Below are 20,606 nucleotides of genomic sequence, written 5' to 3'. Positions count from 1 at the left end.
ACGCTAAACATGTATTTGTTTTAAACCTCATTAGTCTGGTGCAATCGAGAACCGCGATGACCGTACATTCTGAATTCTGATGCCGTGACTTGGACCAAAACAACGGCGGACATCCTTTCGTTCACCACGGCTCGGCTCTCGGTGCAGTTGTACTAAAACGTTTACAAGCTACATTATATAATCTACTCATCTGTGTACAAAATATCAACACGTCTTAAACAAAGGAAGCACAATGGATCTCGATGACAATGTTCGAAGTATTTTAACGTGTTTGCAGAACTTTTTAACCGAGGTAAAAATAAATGTGAAACTGAAATTGGAAATTTTATTGATTTCTGTTTTCATTCCTAGAAATCCAATTCTCGCCTGCAAACTAATGAATACTCCAATTTTGACTCAACAGCTGTTTCTATTTTGAACGCTAGAAAGGCACAGATCTAATTTACAGACAAATTGATGCATCTTTGTTGTGGTATTTTGTATTTATGTTGGCCCCAGCTGTCACCAACTGGCAATTGCATTAACAAACAACAAAACAATACATAAATAAACAATTTTAATATAGGCCTACCACCGTTTTGTTTTCCTTTGTTTGCTTATATTGGGCCTATGTCACTGTTATGTGTGCTTTTTAATTTTATGCGAAGGTGTTATTTAGTGTTTGTTTTACAGACAACAACATTCTTTTTCATTCTGTAGACTTGGACTTAGTTTATTGCCATTGGTCTTGTCTGTAAAAGGTCCCTGACTCTAGAGGCTGTTACAACTACATGTACCCACCCCAACAACTTTGTATTTACTTACTAACCAATGACCTAAATTTACAACAATGTTGTGGGGAATACACTTTTGTTAATGTAGGATTTGATGGGCGTGAGGAAGACATATATTACTACAATTGCTTCTCGTCATCACCAAGGAGTAGATGGGTACCTGCGGAGGTGAAGATTCTTGATGTGATGAGCATCCGGTGCGCGTCTATTATGGTACTATCTGTAACATAGGTTGCCGGTGGTGCATAATCCTAAGGAGTTGAGACAGTTCATCAAGAATGCTTGTGCCCCCAAGTGTCATGATCAGGATTCGAACCGACACTCCAATGGTTCAGCAGCCATCAATCCGATGCACTAGACCGCTCGGCCACGACACGCCATAAATGCTGAATTAATGTTTTAAAACCTGGTAATTTATTTTGAATTTTCTCCTCAGACAAACCTTTCCTGTAGCGTTTCGCTGACAGTGGATCCTTCTGCCATCTGCACAATCAATGCATCACAACTCAACACACATTTGAAAAAGCTCATATCGTCCTTACAGGTGGGTTCAAGAATCAAACCCTTACTCTAGCATAGTTGTATGTTTGTTTGTTTGTTAATGTTTTTATCACAGTTTAATCAGATTTTAAGTCTGAGGGGGTGATACATGTACATCACAGAGACAAAGAGGTTTAAGAGATTCGATTTTGACAGTCTGGCTGAGCCCATTTTTTGACAAACTCGCGAATCCTTAAATCTGGCAACTTTGGACATTCTAGCAAAACTTTCAGTCAATGATGTAGGCCCCTGTGTCTTCCTTTGACCTCCGTGCAAGGTTACTTTCTGAGCTTGTGCTGTCATAAATGCAAGAGGTCTCTGGAATCTTACCTTTGAAAGGGCAAGGCCACTTCATTTTGCAAGGTGCATTTTTACGGGTGAATCTCAAAGTCTAGGGTTTATGGGAAACTTTTAAAGGGGCACCAAGGCCAAGACCAGGGCAACATAGGCTGTGGCCTCCAGGTAGTTCCAGGCTAGCGGTCTATATTCACCAAATATTCTATATCCCATCTACTTAAGGCATTAATTTGATTTTTTTCCCTTTTTAACAGACTTTGGTTCATGACCAGATGACAGATGAGGAGGAAGAGGCCACCCCAGGATCCATGGATTCTACAACATCTCAAGCAATTAAGGATGAAGATCAGAAGCCATCCATCACAGTAGATCCATCGGTGGTGCAGATTAGTGCATCCAATGCAGAGGTAGGCATGTTGTTGTTTATCATTATCATCATTGCACGGCTGAGACTGGAGCACTGGCATGCATCCTCCACAAGACCTTAACACCTTGCCTCCATGCCCCCTGGCATTGGTGCCCTTGAAATGCTCCAGTAGACTTGCATTACCTTTTTAGGGTGCCCTTTACCTAGGAGAAAATGCCTTGGTGCCCCTTCTCTTTCAAAAACGAAGCATATATCCAAGCCTGCTTTATGTTCATTAGTATTGGTAGATTTAATTTTCATTTATTCTGCTTGTGAAGCCAAAGACTTCTCAGAAAAGCGAGTACAATCATTGTACTAGCCAAGAACCCAATGGAGAGAAAACAAGGAAGGAAGTTTAAGTTTTAGAATTGGGAGAAAAAACGCAGAGAATTATTCCAGGGAAAACCCACGCAGTCAGGAAGGGACCGAAAACCAGAAACACCTTGCCAAACCCCTTCTCTTAACACTAAGTGTAACTGGGTTCTTATACATGCCAGACACAATGCACCGAACCTACATACATTATGTACCACCATAAGAATGAAGCATCTATAGTAAAGTGCCTTGCTGAAGGACACAAGTGTTAAAACAACCTATTAAAACAAAGACATGCTGTCTCTATCTGAAACTTTTTTTATTCATTTTTAAGATTGAGAGACGAATCCGATCCTTCATGGAGAAGAAACAGCTGGAAGTTGATGATATCAACAGACGAGAGTTCTACTCTGTCCCAGTGACATCCAAACATCACCATCAGCTTAACAGCTGTGCGCGCACTGATGCCATCTTCATACCCAGAGCTGGCTACAAAAGTCACGTCAAGGGTAAATTAAATCACACTAGATTTATTTCATTGTTTTGCATGGTACGCAAAGGCTTTGTACACTACACCTACTGTGCAGCAGTTGTTGATCTTTATTTCTTCCAGAAAAAAAACTTAATACTAACCACCTGAACAGAGAATTTGGGGGTCATGGGTTTGAATCACACTCAAGAAGCCTTCAGGAGTTTTCAGTGCGTATGACACATTTGTTATAAGGGTAGAACTGCACTAAGACTAGACTAGAGGAGAACCTGACATTTGACTCCCTGTTTTCCTTCACATTTTTAGAACAAGTTTGCAAATCTACCAACTCTTTTGTTTTTCTTCACCAAAATTATGCTTAGAAAAAGTGTAGGACTTTTTTATTTAAAGCTAAGACATTTTATTTTGGGGTTACCCGACCAAATTTAAAAAAAGAGTGAACTGTGGCTAGATGGTATATCAAGCCTAGGCTGGACTTGTTTGGTGTTGACGCTTGGTTGAGGGGACTAGCCAAGTGGTTCAACTCCTAAATCATCTCTTCTCCAATCTTTTTTGTTTCAGTATCCCGGGTCGTCAACGTTCATGGACCACAGACAAGACCAACAATGGTGTCCTATCGCCCGATGGCAGGCCGGTCACCCAGCAGTAGGGCCAGACGCTGTTTGACCCGCATGAGCACCCAGCAGGGTATAGAGGAGAGGTTGCATAATATGGAGTCACACCTCAAACTCGCTCAAGGTAGGATTCCAGGCCTCACCCTTAACACTTTTGTAAAGTGTTCCAATATATTTGTGGCGCTATAAAAATGCCTGATGTATGTATGTATGTAACACTAGCCTGATGTACGTGTCATTAAGTTTTTAGAACTTTGATTTGGTCTTATTAAAAAAGTTCAGGTCAAGTAAACAGTTTAAGCCCTGTGGTATTTGATCTTCTCTTGGCTGGGATTCGAACCAACACCCCAATGACTTAGCCACAAAAGTTCCAGTCGAATGTGCCAAGACCACTCGGCCACGACACACCTTGCACTGCATTGGGTTACCTCCTGTTGTTGCTTGTCCGAGTCCATTATCTTGATGCAGGGTATAAACCTTTGCTAGATCTTTGATCTTCCCTTTGCTGGGATTTGAACCCACAACCCTACAAGAATTTCAGTTTGATGCGTCAAGACTGCTCGGTCACGGCACACCTTGCACTGCATTGGGTTACCTGTTTGCTGATTGTCCATGTCCATATCTTGTTGCAGGGTTTAAACCTCTGCTAAATCTTTAATCTTTCTTTTGCTGGATTCAAACCAACACCCTGATGACTTATTAGACACAAGAATTTTAAACCAATACGCCAAGACCGCTCGGTCACACGCCTTGGGTTACCTCTTTTAGTCGTTATTGTTTGTCTGTGTCAATTATCTCTTGTTGTGAAATCTAGGTGAGGTCCCTCGATCGGGAGTCTACCAGAGACTGAAAGAATTGGAGAGCCGGATTCTACACCTGGAGGGATTGTCACCGGAGTACTTTGATGCTGCTACGGTAAGTACGCACCAAACAATTTTTCCAATTTCGCTGCTTTTTGGTGGAACAACAAACTATCCTATGTTTAATTTGCATCACTGATAAAGAATATTGTCACTGTTTTACCCATACACCAATGTGTAATAAAAGGGAAGCTATATGAAATCACTCTTAAAACAAGTGGCAATACAAAAAAAATTGTTTAGAAGCCTACAGCAGCTTGAGAAAGCATTTTGAGAAACGTTTCACTTTGAAGCAATGTGGTTATGTAAAAAGATACCAGTTTCTATCCCAACAAATTTGGATCTGAGAACCATTACTGTCGGTAATGCTTCTCAGATTGTGTATTTCACTCACTCACTCAGTCGACCCAAATTGTCGCGTTGCCGCATGTTTGAGTCGGGCTTGATGTCTGACACGCCACACAACTCTTGCGTAGAGCTGATTAGCTCCTCCTTGTTGACTACTTACTCCTGCGTCTTCAATCAGGGTCTTGAGCATGGTCTTGGTGGGTCTTGCCGTGAGTGGGCTCCCACACGATGACTTGTGTATTGGCCTGATTCCATGTAAAGCATAATCAGTGAAAATGCAAAGGATGTTTTATCGTGGCCTCCTTCTTTAATGGAGGCTTTCCCATAATAATTACTAAAATATCAAGAAGTTTACTTATTTTCTCTCTTGCCTATTTGATTGATAGCAATCTATGTTGAAGTGTCAGCGAGTCGACAGTCACGAATCCGATGTCATGGCAGACATCGGCATCCATGAGATTGACAACAGAATAAAGAAGTTACAAGAATCCCTGCTGAGAAAAAGCACAGAGGCTGGTAAATTACAGAGCACCAGTGGAACCGTCTCCTTATTACACAAGACATGAACATTGTGGGGAAGTACAGTGGTTACGTATCACAGTCAACCATAGCCCAATTTCCAATTTCATCAAGCTGATTGCCTGGGAGCTAATTTCTGTGTGTACTACATGTATAGCAGAAAAATGTGCAAGAGCAAAAATGTATTGATCAGCGATCGAGACAATTTGACTGCACTAGCAAAACAACGGTCACCAGCAGAAAGATAGGTTTGGGAAAGGCCCGATGTATAAAATCTCTTTGTACATGATGAATGTGAAAAGAAAGGGTGGTTTACTCACCATTTCAAAGTTGTTGACTCGTTATTGCATCTACCTAACCACTCTGCAATTAATTTCTGGTTTTTATATTATTGTGGATATGTAGGTGATAAACTTTGTGGATTAGTCTATAATCTCTGGGTGAGATTGGGATCTAACTGTGTTTGATTGGGACTTGGGATTTCACTTTGACATAGTGGGATTTGGATCAAAATTTCAGAGTGGGAATTTGATCTTACTTTCACAGAGTATTATATAGATGTTTGTTGTTTGTTTGAATGATCTTCCCATCAAGGGAACTCGGCAATCTCCCACAAGGGATATAAACACCAAGCTGGCAACAGCCAATCTCTCTCTGTACAAACATTGGTTTAACATCTATGATTATGAATTGTACAAATCAAGAAATTGTGATTCATTAACTAGACGACAATACTTATTCTAGTCATTGTGAAATCAGCAGTTAGTTGGGGGATTCAAACCCACAACCTTGTGATTGCAAGTTCTGCAGGCTAACCACTTGACCACGATGTCACCTTATAGTGTGGGTTTGGGGGTTTACTGTCTTTGAGTGGACGGTGGATTAGGGATATTTCTGTCTCAAATCATGATGTGTAAAGTCTGTACATAGACAAATAAACATCCAAATAATTTGTCTTCAAATTCAAACAAGTTTTCTGTGAAATGTTCTTTGTTCGTTGACTCATTTAATTTAGACACACATAATTATTCAAGGTATACAGTTCACACATTTTTACATATAATATTCTCTTGATCAACCCTAACCTCAAGTGCATCCAATCAAGTCCAGTGTTGTGTGCACAAGGTGAAGGGGGGGGCCTTGTGACTTCCCCCTTTCTCCTCCCCCACTCAAGCTCTCCAAAATTAAAATGATAAAAAGTGGACCCTGATTATCAATATAGTACTGTATAAAAATCTTTCATATCAAACTTAAACCTTGTATTGAAATCAGTCTGCAAACTTTATAGGCCAATCAAAATAAATTGACAAAAACTTTACCACAATTGCTTCATCCTTCGGGAGGGAAGAAAGCCGTAGGACCCATGTACTGTGCACATAAAAGAACCCAGTTTCACTTGTCAGTAAGTACACCAAGTAAAGGGGTTTGCTGCGGTGTTTCTGTCAGTGACTGCTGAGTGCAACACAGCACTTTGCAAACCCCCTACAACAGTACAAAGGTGCTACATAAATTTGTCTCATAACTCAAAAATTTCAAAACGTCTTACAAATGTTTCTCTTTGATCAAGCACCTTGCCAACCTTGCTGGTGGTAGATACATGCGCTCTACAATACCAAGTCAACTATTAGTTGACAGGTTTCCTCAGGGTTTGGAGCCATACCGGGGCTTGAGTCCCAATGCAGAAGTTCTTGTACCACAAATTCATAAACCCATGTCACACAGGATCCGACTCTTGCAGCACAGCAAACGGGACTGTAGTCTCCTTGCATCGCTCAGTCGTAGAAATCGAAATCATCTTTCAAGTCATCTGATTTCAGCGTTCCCATGGGCACACTCATCTCTGATTCCTCCATGTCCGACTCTTCACCCCAGAAGGCTGCTGACCTCTGTAAGGGGTCACTGCGGCCGGTAGACTTCATGCTGTAGGGCAACATTGAGTCAGTGAGAGAAACCATCAAGATCGCAAAAAATGTACAATTATGTGACACAGATACTGACGCGAAGATATTGACAAAGTAGGGAGACGGCACATCCTGTTCTAGTAAATTTTTCTTTGTTCAGCCCAACAAGTATTAAATTTTACCAAAAATGATCTATTAAAGCATTGTGGTACCCTGCTAAACTTGAGGATTGCCTCTAGCTTCAGGGCAATCTTGTTGGTCTATTTGGTAAGACACTGCTCTGGAATTGCAAAGGTCGTTGGTTCGAATCCCATCGGAGTAACATGCCTGTGATTTTTTCACAGAACTCGGGGGAAAGTACTGAGTATACAGTGCCAACACACATCAGTGCATATGGGTAAAACCAAAATTAATAAACAATGATCTACAAATAGTATGTGTTTTATAGTCACAGAAAAAAGAAATGTTTTTAAAAGGGATAGTTTGAACCAGTTTGAGAGAAAGGAAAAATGTTGTCAAACCTTTGTTCCATGGCGGAGGGGACATATCCCGATCCTTTAGGACTAGGAGACGGCGACGGGGAACTGATCAGATCCGACATCTGCTCAGATCGTTTGGTTTCTCCACCATCTTGTTTTGCCTCATCCCCATCTTCATCATCATCATCCCCGTAGCTAAGACCCAAACTATTGCTTCCTCCAAACGATGATAAGACATTTCTCCTCCTCCTGTCAAGCAATTTTTTCAAAAACACAAGTAAACATTTAATAGATGTTATCAGGGATAAAGAATATAATTTGTTTTAAAGGTATTGGACACTATTGGTAATTACTTATTAAATCTTACTTGGTGACGAGCAACGGACAGCTGTTGATAGTTTAAAACATTGTAAGAAAAGACTCCCTCTGAAAGAATGTAGTTTTTGAGAAAGAGGTAATTTCTTACTCAAATATTAAAAGACTTGAGGCCTGAAGCCTTTTATTAGAAATCTGAAAGCACACAAATTTGTGCAACAATGTTTTTTTTCCCCATTAATCTCTTCCTTTGCTGACCAATTGAGTCAAAATTTTTCACAGATTTGTTATTTTATGCATATGTTGGGATACATCAAGTGAGAATACTGGTCTTTGACAATTACCAAAGGTATCCAGTGCCTTTTACAACATTCCCTTCTTGAAATGATCTATTCAAAATATGAGTAAAGGGAAAACTAAGTAAAGGGAAAACTAAGTTAAATTCAAAAGCGAATTTGTCTCTGAACGTACTTGTTTCTGGATGAAGGAGGGGTCTCAGGAGAAAGTCTGGTAGCCTTCTCAATCTCATCATCTTCTTCATCTTCAGATGAATCCTCCTCATCCCCCTCTTCGCTGTCTCCCAGACCATCCAGATCTTTAAGCTTAGCCGACCCCTGAGAGCTCTGCATCATCTGCTGGTAGGCTATGGTTTCTGCACGAGAAACAATCTTTGTCATTGTAGCAGCAAGAGCCGAGGTGATTCTCAACATAATAATAATAATTTGATATATAGAGTTTCTAAGCGCTATAACTAGATTGACAAAACAGATGGGTTTTAAGTAATTATTTTTAAGTGTCCAATGAAGGAGCTGCTTGAATGAGAGTGGGTAGCTCCAAAGTGTTGGAGCTATGACTGAAAAAGCACGAACGCCAAAGCGTGTCATGGTGAAGGGCCCAAGGGAATCCTGGCAATGAGCGATAGAATAAGAGTCAAGGTGTCAGGTAGCTGATGAAAGTGAAGAAGAACGAAGGGCTACAAGGTCTCGGAGAGGATGTAGGGGTTACAGCAGAAAATAATGCTAAGCAAATTCTTTTGCTGAATGAAAAAAAAAACAGTTTTATGGATTTTTGGCTGGTAACCTGATCTTGCAATGCAAAATGAAGATGCAGAGGAATATGTCAAGCTTCAGCTGAGCAGCTAGCTGATTTTGAAGTGGACTCAATAAGAAAAAGAAAACATCCCATTTTTTTTTCAGAGCTAGTAATAGTTACCTGTTAATGGAACGGAAGGCTCATCAAAGAAACTGTCATGACTAACTCGGTCAGTTTCAATCTCTGGAGTTTTGTGGTCACCTGTACCTCCGAGATCTAGGCGTGGAACTGAAAATTCAAGGAAACAGAATTCAATAAAGCTCAGAGGTAGCCTGGTCCCTTGCCGATAAAGACAGGTATTGGTTTTTACATCAGAGATAGAGATACATAGTATATTAGTACAATACAGGTAAAGTTGAAAATTTGCTATTATATCAGGGCTGGAATTTCACGTCTACCACGACGGCCATTGCTGTCGTTGCCCTTCAAGTGGCCGTGATGCCCCTTGAAAAAAACCAAACATCAGGCCAAGTTTGCCGTGCCCTTTTTGTTTGGCCTTGGTGCCCTTCAAAATTTGCACCTATCGAAGGTCGAGGTGGCCTTGCCCTAAAAATGACAAAATTCCAGGCCTATTATATGGCAATATAAATCAGGGTCAGGGTGTCACTGTCCAAAACTAACTCAAGGTTCAAAGTGTTACATTTTATAACTCACCTATAGGTGGTACCTGGGGTTGGTTGGTAGCGCCCTCTTGTGGCATGCTAAGATGAGCAGGCGTGGCCGAGGCAGAGGGTAGAGTTGAGTAGGTATCATCGAGCTGGCTGTCTTCTAGCTGCTCCTGCTCTTGCAAGATCGTTATCAACACATCCACTGCCTGAAGTTGGACAAATAATTGAGCAAAATTTCACATTGGTCTGCATGTACAGTTTACAAAATTTACTCTTGTAATATTTTTTTACTCTTATTTTTTGTTTATATTGCTTTTAAGTTTCCGTAACATTCTTAAATAATAATGTAATTTTTATATCGTAATTTTATCATGTGATTTTTGTTTACTTTTAACATGTTAGTTTGTTCGCAGGGCCCAAATGGAAACCAGTTTTTTTTTACTGATTTGGCTCACCCTGGGTAAATAAAGGAAATAAATAAATAAATAAATAAATAAATACGCAAAATTATCACCTTAAGAGAAAACTCAACAAAAAAACATAAAACTCTGTTTGGTTAATTATGTTATACAGGATTAGTAGAGCTGACTACATATAAATAGTCGCCGCCATTGTTCAAGTTTTGTGTGGTCAACCAGGTAGATGAATTAACATAGCTGTGAAAATGGGAGCTTAATCAAATGTGTGAGTCAGGAGAGAGAAGCAGTTGAAAACCATGCACAATTTTCAGCATGCAAACACACTTCTTCTTCTTCCAAGTAAAGTGCAGACTTCATGGTATGAATATAATGCACTGTGAGGTTGGTGCACGTGCTGTCCAAGTAAGAGCGCGGGCGAACAAAATAAAAACTCATGTGCAAATGAGATGTCAGTGTTGTGCCTTAATTTTGGTTAACAACCAAACTTTTTCAAGGTTGTTTTTAGATACAGTTTTCTTGAATATGACTTCATTTCCGAGGGAAATATTTTTAAAAAATGGTTCTAGTTTGAACTTCATAATCAGTTAGGGTGCTCTTTGTCAAAAGTAATCCTGGACAGGTAGTTGGATAACAATTCTCTGAAATTTTTGTTGGATTTCCGACAGACAACGATTCTATGAAGGACATGTTATTGCTTGCTGAAAAGCACACTGTTCTCTGATGCACTGATTTAGGCATGCAACTTCCCGTTTAAAAAAAAAAAAAAGGAAAATTTTCAAAGGCACAACGCAAGTGCGGAGCGAGGCAGCCGAAACGCCACGGGACATGATACCCACAATGGTACCCTAGAAAATGTTGAGGTTTATTATGCTCTAAGGTGCATTGTTAGCATGTACTAGGCTTATTTTACATGATTGTAGTTGTACACTGTTAATGCCAGGCATATATTAGGCTATAAAAAAAAAATCAGAAAAACAATGCGGAACTCCGCGGAAACGCGGAAGAGTTGCATGCCTGCTGATTGCAACCCAAATGACAATTCACTACGCTGAGCGCTCTGTGGTTTGACCAGCTGATTCAAAGTGTTGCCTTACAAATATGGTTGCCTTACGAACAGAGACCAAAAGTCAAGAAAAAGAACCATCTCAAACAAAATCATAGGCCTATTTCCTGACCTTATCAGCCATGGTGGAGTCATCACTAATGAGGAGCGGAGCCACCATGTTGGCAACATCCTCTGCGTCCATCACGCCTTTCCTCATAAGCAGCACCAGATGCTGGAGAAGTTTATCCCAGAAACCCAGCGCCGAGGAATAAAGAAATGACCTAAAATTGACAAGAAAGTCAAAGATAATAATACTCTTATATAGCGCATTTTAAAATGGCGTCTCAATGAGCTTAACATTAGTGCCCTGGTCATTGGGCCAACAACATTCCTGTAATCTTTCTCAGCTCACTGGGGAGTATACAACCTGGGAAACTGTAGCGCTCCAAAGGCTTTTTCAAACAAAATGCATTGGAGAAAAGGAAATACAAGTTTATAAGTACTTTTTGGTTTTTACACTGATGTGTATTAAAGGAAAGGTACACGTTTGGTAATTACTCGAAACAAATATTAACTTAAAAACTGACTTGGTAACGAGCGTTGGAGAGCTGTTGATAGTATAAAACATTATGGGAAACAACTCCCTCTGAAGTAATGTAGTTTTTGAGAAAGAGGTAATTTCTCACTAAAATATTAAAAGACTTCTACCTTAATTTCCTATCTGAAAGCACACAAATTCGTCCAACAAGGGTGTTTTTTCTTTCATCATTTTCTCGCAACTTTGATGACCAATTGAGCCCAAATTTTCACAGGCTTGTTATTTTATGCTGATGATGGTATACACCAAGTGAGAACACTGGTCTTTGACAATTACCAATGGTGTCCATTGTCTTTAAGCACTGTATACTCAGTATTTTCCCAAGCTCTGTAAAAAAAAACATCTACAGGAATAAGTTTACCAAAACTACTGGCCTTTGAGCCTGAAGGTCCAGTGTAAAACTCAAGCCCTGATCAGGAACACGTTTGAAGAAGTTGTTTAAATGCTAACTGAAAAACATTGACTTGAAGGAGATTGAAATTACAAAAATTAGCATATTTTGCCTGCCAAGAAAAACCATGGAATGGTTAATACCTGACAGTGACTTCGGTGATGGTCCTGTTGGTGTCTAGTAGTTTATCAGAGAGCAGACATCCTCCGGGTAAGGTTAGTACAATCTGCTGCAACTGCTGCAGCACCACCATACTGATGGCATTGGGGTCTAGATGATCCAGGCTGCCATTATTGTTTACTGTCCTGCAAAACAAAGTCATAAAACAGTGCTCTGAGGTTGAACAAATAAAAATTGACTGGAGAGGGATTTGAACCAACGCCTCCGGATATCGTACCGGTGGTCCACAAATTGAGCTACCTAGTAGCCCTATGTTGGCTGTCTCCTTATTTTGACAATAAGAAGTGCTCTGGATTCTTTTAAATGCACTACATTGCTCAAGGACAAAAGTGTCACGACTGGGACTCAAACCCACACTTTGCTGATCAGAAACACCAGAGCTTGAGACCGGTGCTGCTTAAGCAGGTCTAAAGGCCCAATTTTATAGAGCTGCTGAAGCACAAAAAGTAGCCGAGCATAAAATTATTTTAACTATCATGTCAGATGTAACGATTGTGACTGGTAATCTGCTCATTTCTGCTTAGCAGAAACATTTTAAGCAATATATCTGCCTAGGCAGCTCTATGATTGTCTCCTGGGCCCAATTTTATAAAGCCCTTTTAAAGAAGATAATACTGCTTAGCAAATTTCTCTGTTAAGTGAAAAATGAGTGGGGAACAATGTAAACTTAAAGAAATGTTGGCTGCTAAAAGCAAGTTTTTGTGCTTTACAGGGTTAATGAAAATGGGCCCTGCCGTTGATTTCACAAAGAGTTAGGACTCAAGTCTTATCTCGAGTTAGGACGAGTAACTCGTCCTAACTTAGGATTAATCTTAAGGTCTGCATGCTACAGTGCAGGGTTGGGACTTGTCCTAAGATTAGTCTTAAGTTAGGAAGAGTTTTGTGAAATCGACGGCTGGTGCTTACTTGGCGATCTCTGTCTTGATGGCTTGGGTGCTTTCAGGCTGGTTGTAAATCTTCTCAATATTATCGGACTGATCGATCTCTTGCTCCACGGCCGATACTAGTCGCCAGAATCCTTGCTCCGTCACCATCAGGGTGGAGGCCTTTGGTTTGGATCTGAAAGTAATAATAATAATAATAATAATAATAATAATAATATGAAACATTTATATAGCGCTCTACGGAGAACAGAGCGCTTTACATGAGACTATGACAACAAAACAAAAGAAAAACAAACAAACTAGGATGGGTGGGGAAAAAGAAACGTCTTGAGGAGGCCTTTGAAAGTAAGATGTTGACGTCATTTCCACTTACATAGTAGAATGTAAAGAGTGATGTAGCACAACTCAATGAGAATAACAATTGCCCACTTAGAAAATTGGTATTGTCCCCTCATTCGTCATCTTCAGTTCTTTGCCAATTCACCTAAAATGTACAACATTTTGCAGTGACCACTTGAGATTTTTGTTCAACACAATCCTCTATGTATAACAGTGTTAAAGGACCACTCAAGACCCATATCAGAGGCATCCCACTCGAGAAAAGGCATTCTTCTGCACTGCTAAAGGTTAGTGACAGGTTATATGGTTTTATGTAGGGGGCTCCTGCCGATGTTGAGACAGCTAAGTAGAGTGACATATATCTGTACATAGCTTCTACTGCCACTACTCTAGAATAACTCTATCCACTGACCTCGCCTCCTGGGACATCTCGTTAGATGCTGGTGTCTTCTCGGCGGCCATCTTTTTGCTCCCGCTCCTCGGCCCCGTCTCATCCTCATCACTGAGAGGCAAGCTCATATCACTGCCAATCTCATCATCACTATCACTTGCAGAATCTCTCTCGTCTAGTTGAGATTGTACTTTGGACTCTTGCATCTGTCTCGGCTTTGCTACTGCAAACAACGAGGATCAAGTGAAGTTATTTTGTGCGAGTCATCCTCAGCGGAGACAGAGCTCCATACCACATAACAACAAAACTTAACAATTTTTTACAACCACTATAACAAAGAAGATCAGAGCATAGGCCTACTGGTCGAAACAGTGAGTTGCCAGGCCTGATACTTCCCGGAGGCAACGGAGGCGATTGCCTCCATGCCCCCTGGTCATTGCCTTGGTGCACTTGAAATGCTCCAGTACAAATTTGCAATTACATCATAGGGTGCCCTTTACCAAGGAGAAAATGCCTTGGTGCCCTTGCCCTTTCAAAAATTAAGCACACAGCCCTGGAGTTGCCAAGCACCGGTTCTTTTCAGAACCAACACCATGAACACTACTCAAAAGAAATGTACACATGGTGCTACCCCAAACCTCACACCTGATTCTAAATTTCAAACCCTACTTAACAACAATAATAATAATACAACATATCACTTTATCTCATGTAAAGGATATTTATACAACAGAATATGAAGAAGCTATGTTTGAATTATGAAACACATTTGGCTATTGTAAGGGTTTACAAGTGATGCGGTGCAGTGTACAGCAGTGTACAGCCAGTTATTACAGAATCCCTGGGGCAAACCCCTTCTCAAAGCGTACCGGGTTCTTTGGAATACATCACACAGCACATCTATAGGATGTGTTCAAATGTTATTATTATTATCTATAAGAACTTTTGCTTTTGTAAGCAGTGATTTATACAGCTGAAATTACTAATCATAATTTATGAAAGAAACGAAAATTTGGTTTCACACATAATAATAGTAATAAAAACAGCATTTAAATACGCTCTACTTAGAAAACTAAATCACAGCGCTTACAAAAATTATTAAGTTTGGGAAAATAAATAAAATAAATGAAAAATCAATTGAATTAAATTAAATCCACCTGTAATGCAATAGTTGATTAATGTTGATCATTTGTTTTGATCATTTTCTTGAATTTGTCAGTTGATTTGATACTTACTCGATACTTGTTGAGCAGCCTTCTCCCTATCGCTCTCTCCTCTTGCCGCTTTGGACGGCTGATCTCCAACTCTTTCATCAGCAGCCGTCAAAAGGTTCTGTTTCCTCTTGGATGCCTCATCACCACTGACATGTAACTGCTTCTGGAGGGCGTTCCTCAGGGCAGCCGTGTCCTCCTCAGCGACGCTATCTTCCTCATCTTCGTCTTCTTCCGAGGAGAACGGGTCAGTGCGTGCCGTGGATATCGCCTTCCCGCTGACGGCCGATCCAGCGCGCTCGGACGGTTTCAACATATCCATGGGCTTCAGCTGAGAATTCCCGCCACGGGGTTGGGTAGTGGTTGGTGTTTCGTACAGATCGTCGTCATTCAGCGGGGTGACGACGCTGTCGTTTTCGCCGTCGCTGTCGTTGATCTGCGGTAGGACAGTCTTCTTCGCCTGGTTGACATTTGGACTTGATTTGCCGCGTGGAAGTCTCGCAGGCTGGGTTGTCACTGGTGGCTGAGAGCTTGGAGCCAGTGGATTGATGGAGCTGGCTTGGCTCGGAGGGTAGGTTGATGCAGCATCCATGCTGTTATTCGACACCGCTTGGGTTGGCTGTGTGTGCTGAGGTGCTTCAGGGTGGTTTGACGATGCCTGAACGCCAGCTTGAGGGAACGTTTCGAAAGTCGGTCTCCTTCCTCCGGCTCCATCATGCTGAATATCAGTATAGATAGATAAATCTGCTGAAGGCAGTCTTGTCGATTGGATACGAGCATTGAGCTTTGTATATCCACCATCGTCGTTCTGATATTGCAATTGACGATTATCCAACACTGGCCCAGATTCTCCGTACGCCATGGGGCTCTGTCCTTGTTGGCTGTAACCCAGCGAACCGTTCTGTCTCGTGCTAAACCTACTAGTGCCACTTGGGGTTTCGTAGTCATCTGCAGCTTCTTGAAGATTTGTCTGGAAACCAGGTCCTGAAGTTGAGCCGTCGTACGAGAGATTTTGTGGTAGGGAACCAAACTGACGACTTGCATACAGGGGATCCTGCAGACGTGATTGAGGTGGGGTGTTGGCTTGGACCTGGATATTTGGTATGCCTGGGCTTGCTCGTTTGAGGCGATCATACTCACCGCTTGCATCTGTGATCTGAAAACAACAATAAATGCGGTAAGAGTTACATTTTCTTCATCCCTTGACAAATTACCCCCAAAACAAACTTTGCATGTTTACAAAATGTATTACGAAATTAAAGGGCCTAGACTGTACTTCTTCAATTTAAATTAAAATTTCCTTTATTATCCACGATGGGAAATTCATTTCGGCCTTTTATACAACAAATTTACAAAATTTACATAAAATTATTATCTATCATAAAACAGACAAAAACACTACAACTTTTACAAAAGTCTATAACTAAAAAGTATACATATTAAATGAAAAGCTGAATTATAAAAGATTGATTTTACAAAATATTACAGCAAATCTAATATATAAATAAAACAAACAAAAAACCCAACGGTCTTCGTATTACTGCACGAAAGAATCAACGTTCCAATTGTTCATTAAAAATCCAGACACCTGAGGGGAGAAATGAGTTAGCATATCGTTTTGTATTAATTCTGAGCTGTAAAAGGCAGTTACTTCTAGTACTCCTGTTGAACTTGTTAGGGGGTGAGCATTAGGGCTGAAAATATATACGACTTGTATATTTCAATTTGTATGCCAGTGTAAAGTCTAATAAAACTAAAACTAAAATCAAATGTTGTGTACCCACCTGCCCAGGTTGCTGCTGCTGCTGCTGGTGATTTGAGTATGGGACCTGCTCAATGTGAAGTTGGGGAGCAAACTGGCCATGCTGCTGCTGTTGGGGTAGGTATTGCCGCTGCTGCAGAACTTGTGACCCCTGCTGATGCGGTAACTGCCGTTCTCGCTGGTCAAACTGCTGTTGCTGGTTGAGGGGTAGGTGTCGTAGTTGCTGCTGTTGGGGTAAGTATTGCTGCTGCTGTTGCTGTTGCAGAACAGGTTTCCCCTGTTGATGTGATAACTGCTGATGCTGCTGGCCAAACTGCTGTTGCTGGTTGAGGGGTAGGTGTTGTTGTTGCTGTTGCTTTGGCCCCGTTGACTGCAGCTGATGTAACTGTTGAACTCGCTCTGCAAGCTGCTGCTGTTCTTTCTGTTGCTGCAGCAGTTGTTGACGCCTCTTGATCTCTACTTGTTCTTGCCAGCTTGGATACATTATCTCAATCTGTTTCTCATACTGATCCTGAATGAGAAAGAGGAAATTTCAATAAAATTTCGTGTTTGACTTAATACAATTATTATTGGTAGTAATAAGTGTTGTAACCACAATGGGCGTTACCGGGCGGGCCTACCCAGCACTTTGAGCAAAATACACTGTGCCACACAGCACAGATTTCCCCCAGATTGCACCATCTCTCCACCCATCCAGGGGTAAATGGGTACATGTGAGGGCAGAAATTATGATTTATGTGGTGCCGAGTGGCGCATATTTGGCAGCACAGGCTGTATACTCCTCAGGGAGCTGAGATGGTTTAAGGAATCAATTAAATGGCCCAATGTTGGAAGCGCTTTGAGACTCCCTTTCTGTGTGTATCAAGCGCTATATCAAAACCCATAATTATTATTGAGAAAATCCATGTCTAAGTTACCTTGAGTAGTTTTAATCTATCTGTTCTCGCAGACAGTGCAGCCACATGTGCGTCCACACGCTCATATTCCCGTAATAGCTGATCGTTACGAGCCTTACTGCGCCGTTCATCCTCACAGATCTTGGTCCAGTAACTCTGAAGCTTGCTAGCCCGTACTTTGTTCCTGTCATCAAATCATAACGATATTTTAAACTACTGGGTGAGACTGATAGTAATATTACTGATTACATAATTACAGTTTGAAACTAAGATCCAAATTTAAGAAATATTAAAATGATAGCAATACTTTGTGGTAACCCCTGGAGATATATAGATTTCCAAGGAGCTTTTAGGAACAAAGTAGTTAATAATGATATTAACAAATTCTTATATAGCGCATTTTACAACAACCGTCTAACCCTTTCTTATGGGGAGTATACAACCTTTTATGGGCAACCATATCACTCCAAAGGCTTTACAAAGGCATTATCAACCTCTACCCTCGCAGGTACCCATTTTTACATGTACCTCTGGGTGAAGGGAAGCAATTATAGTAAAGTGTCTTGCTCGAGGACACAAGTGTCACGACCGGGATTCGAACCCACACTCAGATGACTTAACCACCAGAACTTGAATTTGATGCTCTTAAAGGCAGTGGACACTATTGGTAATTACTCAAAATAATTATTAGAATAAAACCTTTCTTGGTAACGAGTAATGGGGAGCTGTTGATGGTATAAAACATTGTGAGAAATGGCTCCCTCTGAAGTGATGTAGTTTTCGAGAAAGAAGTAATTTTCCATGAATTGATTTCGAGACCTCAGATTTAGAATTTGAGGTCTTGAAATCAAGCATCTGAAAGCACACAACTTCGTGTGACAAGGGTGTTTTTTCTTTCATTATTATCTTGCAACTTCGACGACCGATTTAGCTCAAACTTTCACAGGTTTGTTATTTTATGCATATGTTGAGATACACCAATAAAAAAATAAAATAAAAAAGTAAAATAAAAAAGGAGGCGGCCTGTAAAAAGGAAGCGGGCGGGGACGCTAAACATCTTTTTTTACTTGGCCTTACACAGCTCATGCGGAAGTTTGGTGCGGACACTGCCAGAGCAGTGACCGTAAAGACACAATTCCACGCTAAGCAGGACCATGAAGTTTGGCTTAGCAATACACCAGCAGTACTCCTTGGGTTTGATCTAGTTTTAATATTCTTTAGAAGACTAGTCTCTGTAATATACTCACAGTCGTGAGTCTGACTTTATATAGACATTGAACTCTTGCTCGAGTTTAGTTCTCTGCTTCTCTCTGAAAAAAACAAAGATTCAAGGAGACATTGTAAGCTGATGAAGGAGTTTGCTCAATTTGTGGATACATGGAAATACGTGCTTGTATGTATCTTGACTGAAGACTTACAGAAAGTTATTTGAGCGGTTTCATCATTTTTGACATGCAAGCTCAAGCCAAAGCTTCAGCCCTCATAATCATAAAGTACAAACAGCAAATGTGTAACGATAAGATTAGATAGGTGTGAAGGTTGAAAGTGAAAGATTTTTAACCCTCCTCCTGACGGCGGGAGGAGGGTTATGTTATATTGCATCTAGCTAAAAGACCAATCAACATGGAGATTGGTAGGTAACCTTGCAAGAAGGAGGTATGGCAACAGCTCAGGTGGGCGGGCATAACATCCTTTCCGAACAAGAAAAAGATGAGAAGACAAACCAAACACTACTATTAATAAACAGAACTTCAGAAGATGAACTATTGACTTAAAAATACAGGCATATATCATTGCTTCTTTGCTTAGCAACATACACATGATGCAGTACATGACAGACACTGAGACAGGGGAGGGTCGTACAACAGAGGGTGCGTCCGTTTAGCTTCCCTGGGTCGGCCTCGGTCTGCCCCGGTACGTTCGAATAGCTTTGACGGGGCTCACCCGGGTCAGCGCCTTACTTCAAGCACATTACTTCATACGGAATTTTTTCTGAAAATGTTTTGGAAAAGTTTCCGTATGGCGCCACCACTTTTTCATTCGATAGAAAATAATATAGGAACTTATTTACCTGATTGATATATCCCTTTTTGTAAAAATGAGTGAAAAAGTGGTGGCGGCATACTGAAAGTTATCCAATGTTTTAACTATATTTTTTTACCATAACTATTGTAGCCTTAATTATTTTCCGAACAACATCTCGGGGCGACTTTGCTAGGGGGGCGACATTGGCTGGGGGCGACATTGCCAGGGGGCGACTTTGTTTCAACTTGGGGCGAGCCGGGTAGGGGGGGCGACTTTGCAGGGGGCAACTTTGTTGGTGGCGAGCTTGTCAGGTGGCGAGATGACCAGCATTCTTGTGGAGTGGGTCACTTGGGGGTGACCTGAGGTGCATGCCGTCACCACGAGAGGGCGAGTGTGATCGTTCGATTAGCTCTTGCTTGTCAGGGGCTCACCCGAGTGAGCACTGCGGGGTCGACCCAGGGAAGCTTATCGAACGCACCCAGAGAAATTGAGAATTGGTGAAAAGGCTTTTCCTCTTTTTTAAAAAGAGGCAAAAAACAGAGTGAAACTAAATAAAGTTAATTTTAATTTAATTTTAAAATATTTTTGTTCCGAGGCTAACTAGTAACTTTATTAATTAATTTGTTTATCATTCAATTGATTCAATTTGTTTATCCTCACCTATTCTGTTGCGTCTCCTCGAGCTTTTGCATGCGTGCATAAAAGTCCACGCTATCTGTGGCCATCTTTCTGTATATGTTATGAACTAAAAAAGAACCATTTCACACGTTTCAAATGTTTGTTTTACTTTTTGAAATGTCACAATATTTCCTCTGGACTGGTGCCTTCATACAACAACGGTAATAAATGTAGGCGTCAAGTTACCAGATCTTTATTTACTGGATTAAAGCTGGCTACAGAGGGCGTGC

At 40.9% G+C, this 20,606-nt stretch overlaps 2 protein-coding genes across 2 annotated transcripts; one reads left to right on the top strand and one right to left on the bottom strand.

The window, feature by feature from the left end:
* Positions 1 to 75: 75 nt before the first annotated feature.
* Positions 76 to 5,794, top strand: LOC117292943 (MAP3K12-binding inhibitory protein 1-like). The gene is made up of 7 exons (XM_033775127.1): positions 76 to 292; positions 1,210 to 1,317; positions 1,865 to 2,017; positions 2,666 to 2,840; positions 3,383 to 3,559; positions 4,250 to 4,350; positions 5,030 to 5,794. The coding sequence occupies exons 1-7, from the start codon at positions 233 to 235 to the stop codon at positions 5,207 to 5,209; spliced, it is 954 nt and encodes a 317-aa protein (XP_033631018.1). The 5' UTR covers positions 76 to 232; the 3' UTR covers positions 5,210 to 5,794.
* A 504-nt stretch (positions 5,795 to 6,298) lies between these two features.
* LOC117299001 lies at positions 6,299 to 20,487 on the bottom strand. The gene is made up of 14 exons (XM_033782410.1): positions 20,359 to 20,487; positions 18,921 to 18,983; positions 17,695 to 17,857; positions 16,800 to 17,288; positions 15,040 to 16,171; positions 13,826 to 14,027; positions 13,097 to 13,249; positions 12,154 to 12,315; positions 11,152 to 11,302; positions 9,604 to 9,763; positions 9,070 to 9,177; positions 8,329 to 8,509; positions 7,585 to 7,791; positions 6,299 to 7,082 (listed from the first exon to the last, which is right to left on the bottom strand). The coding sequence occupies exons 1-14, from the start codon at positions 20,421 to 20,423 to the stop codon at positions 6,935 to 6,937; spliced, it is 3,384 nt and encodes a 1,127-aa protein (XP_033638301.1). The 5' UTR covers positions 20,424 to 20,487; the 3' UTR covers positions 6,299 to 6,934.
* Between the last annotated feature and the right edge of the window lie 119 nt (positions 20,488 to 20,606).

This window comes from Asterias rubens, chromosome 1, assembly GCF_902459465.1.
Source record: "Asterias rubens chromosome 1, eAstRub1.3, whole genome shotgun sequence".
Classification (NCBI taxonomy): domain Eukaryota; kingdom Metazoa; phylum Echinodermata; class Asteroidea; order Forcipulatida; family Asteriidae; genus Asterias; species Asterias rubens.
Note: the sequence above shows the minus strand (reverse complement) of the source record. Positions and strands in the feature narration are given on the sequence as shown.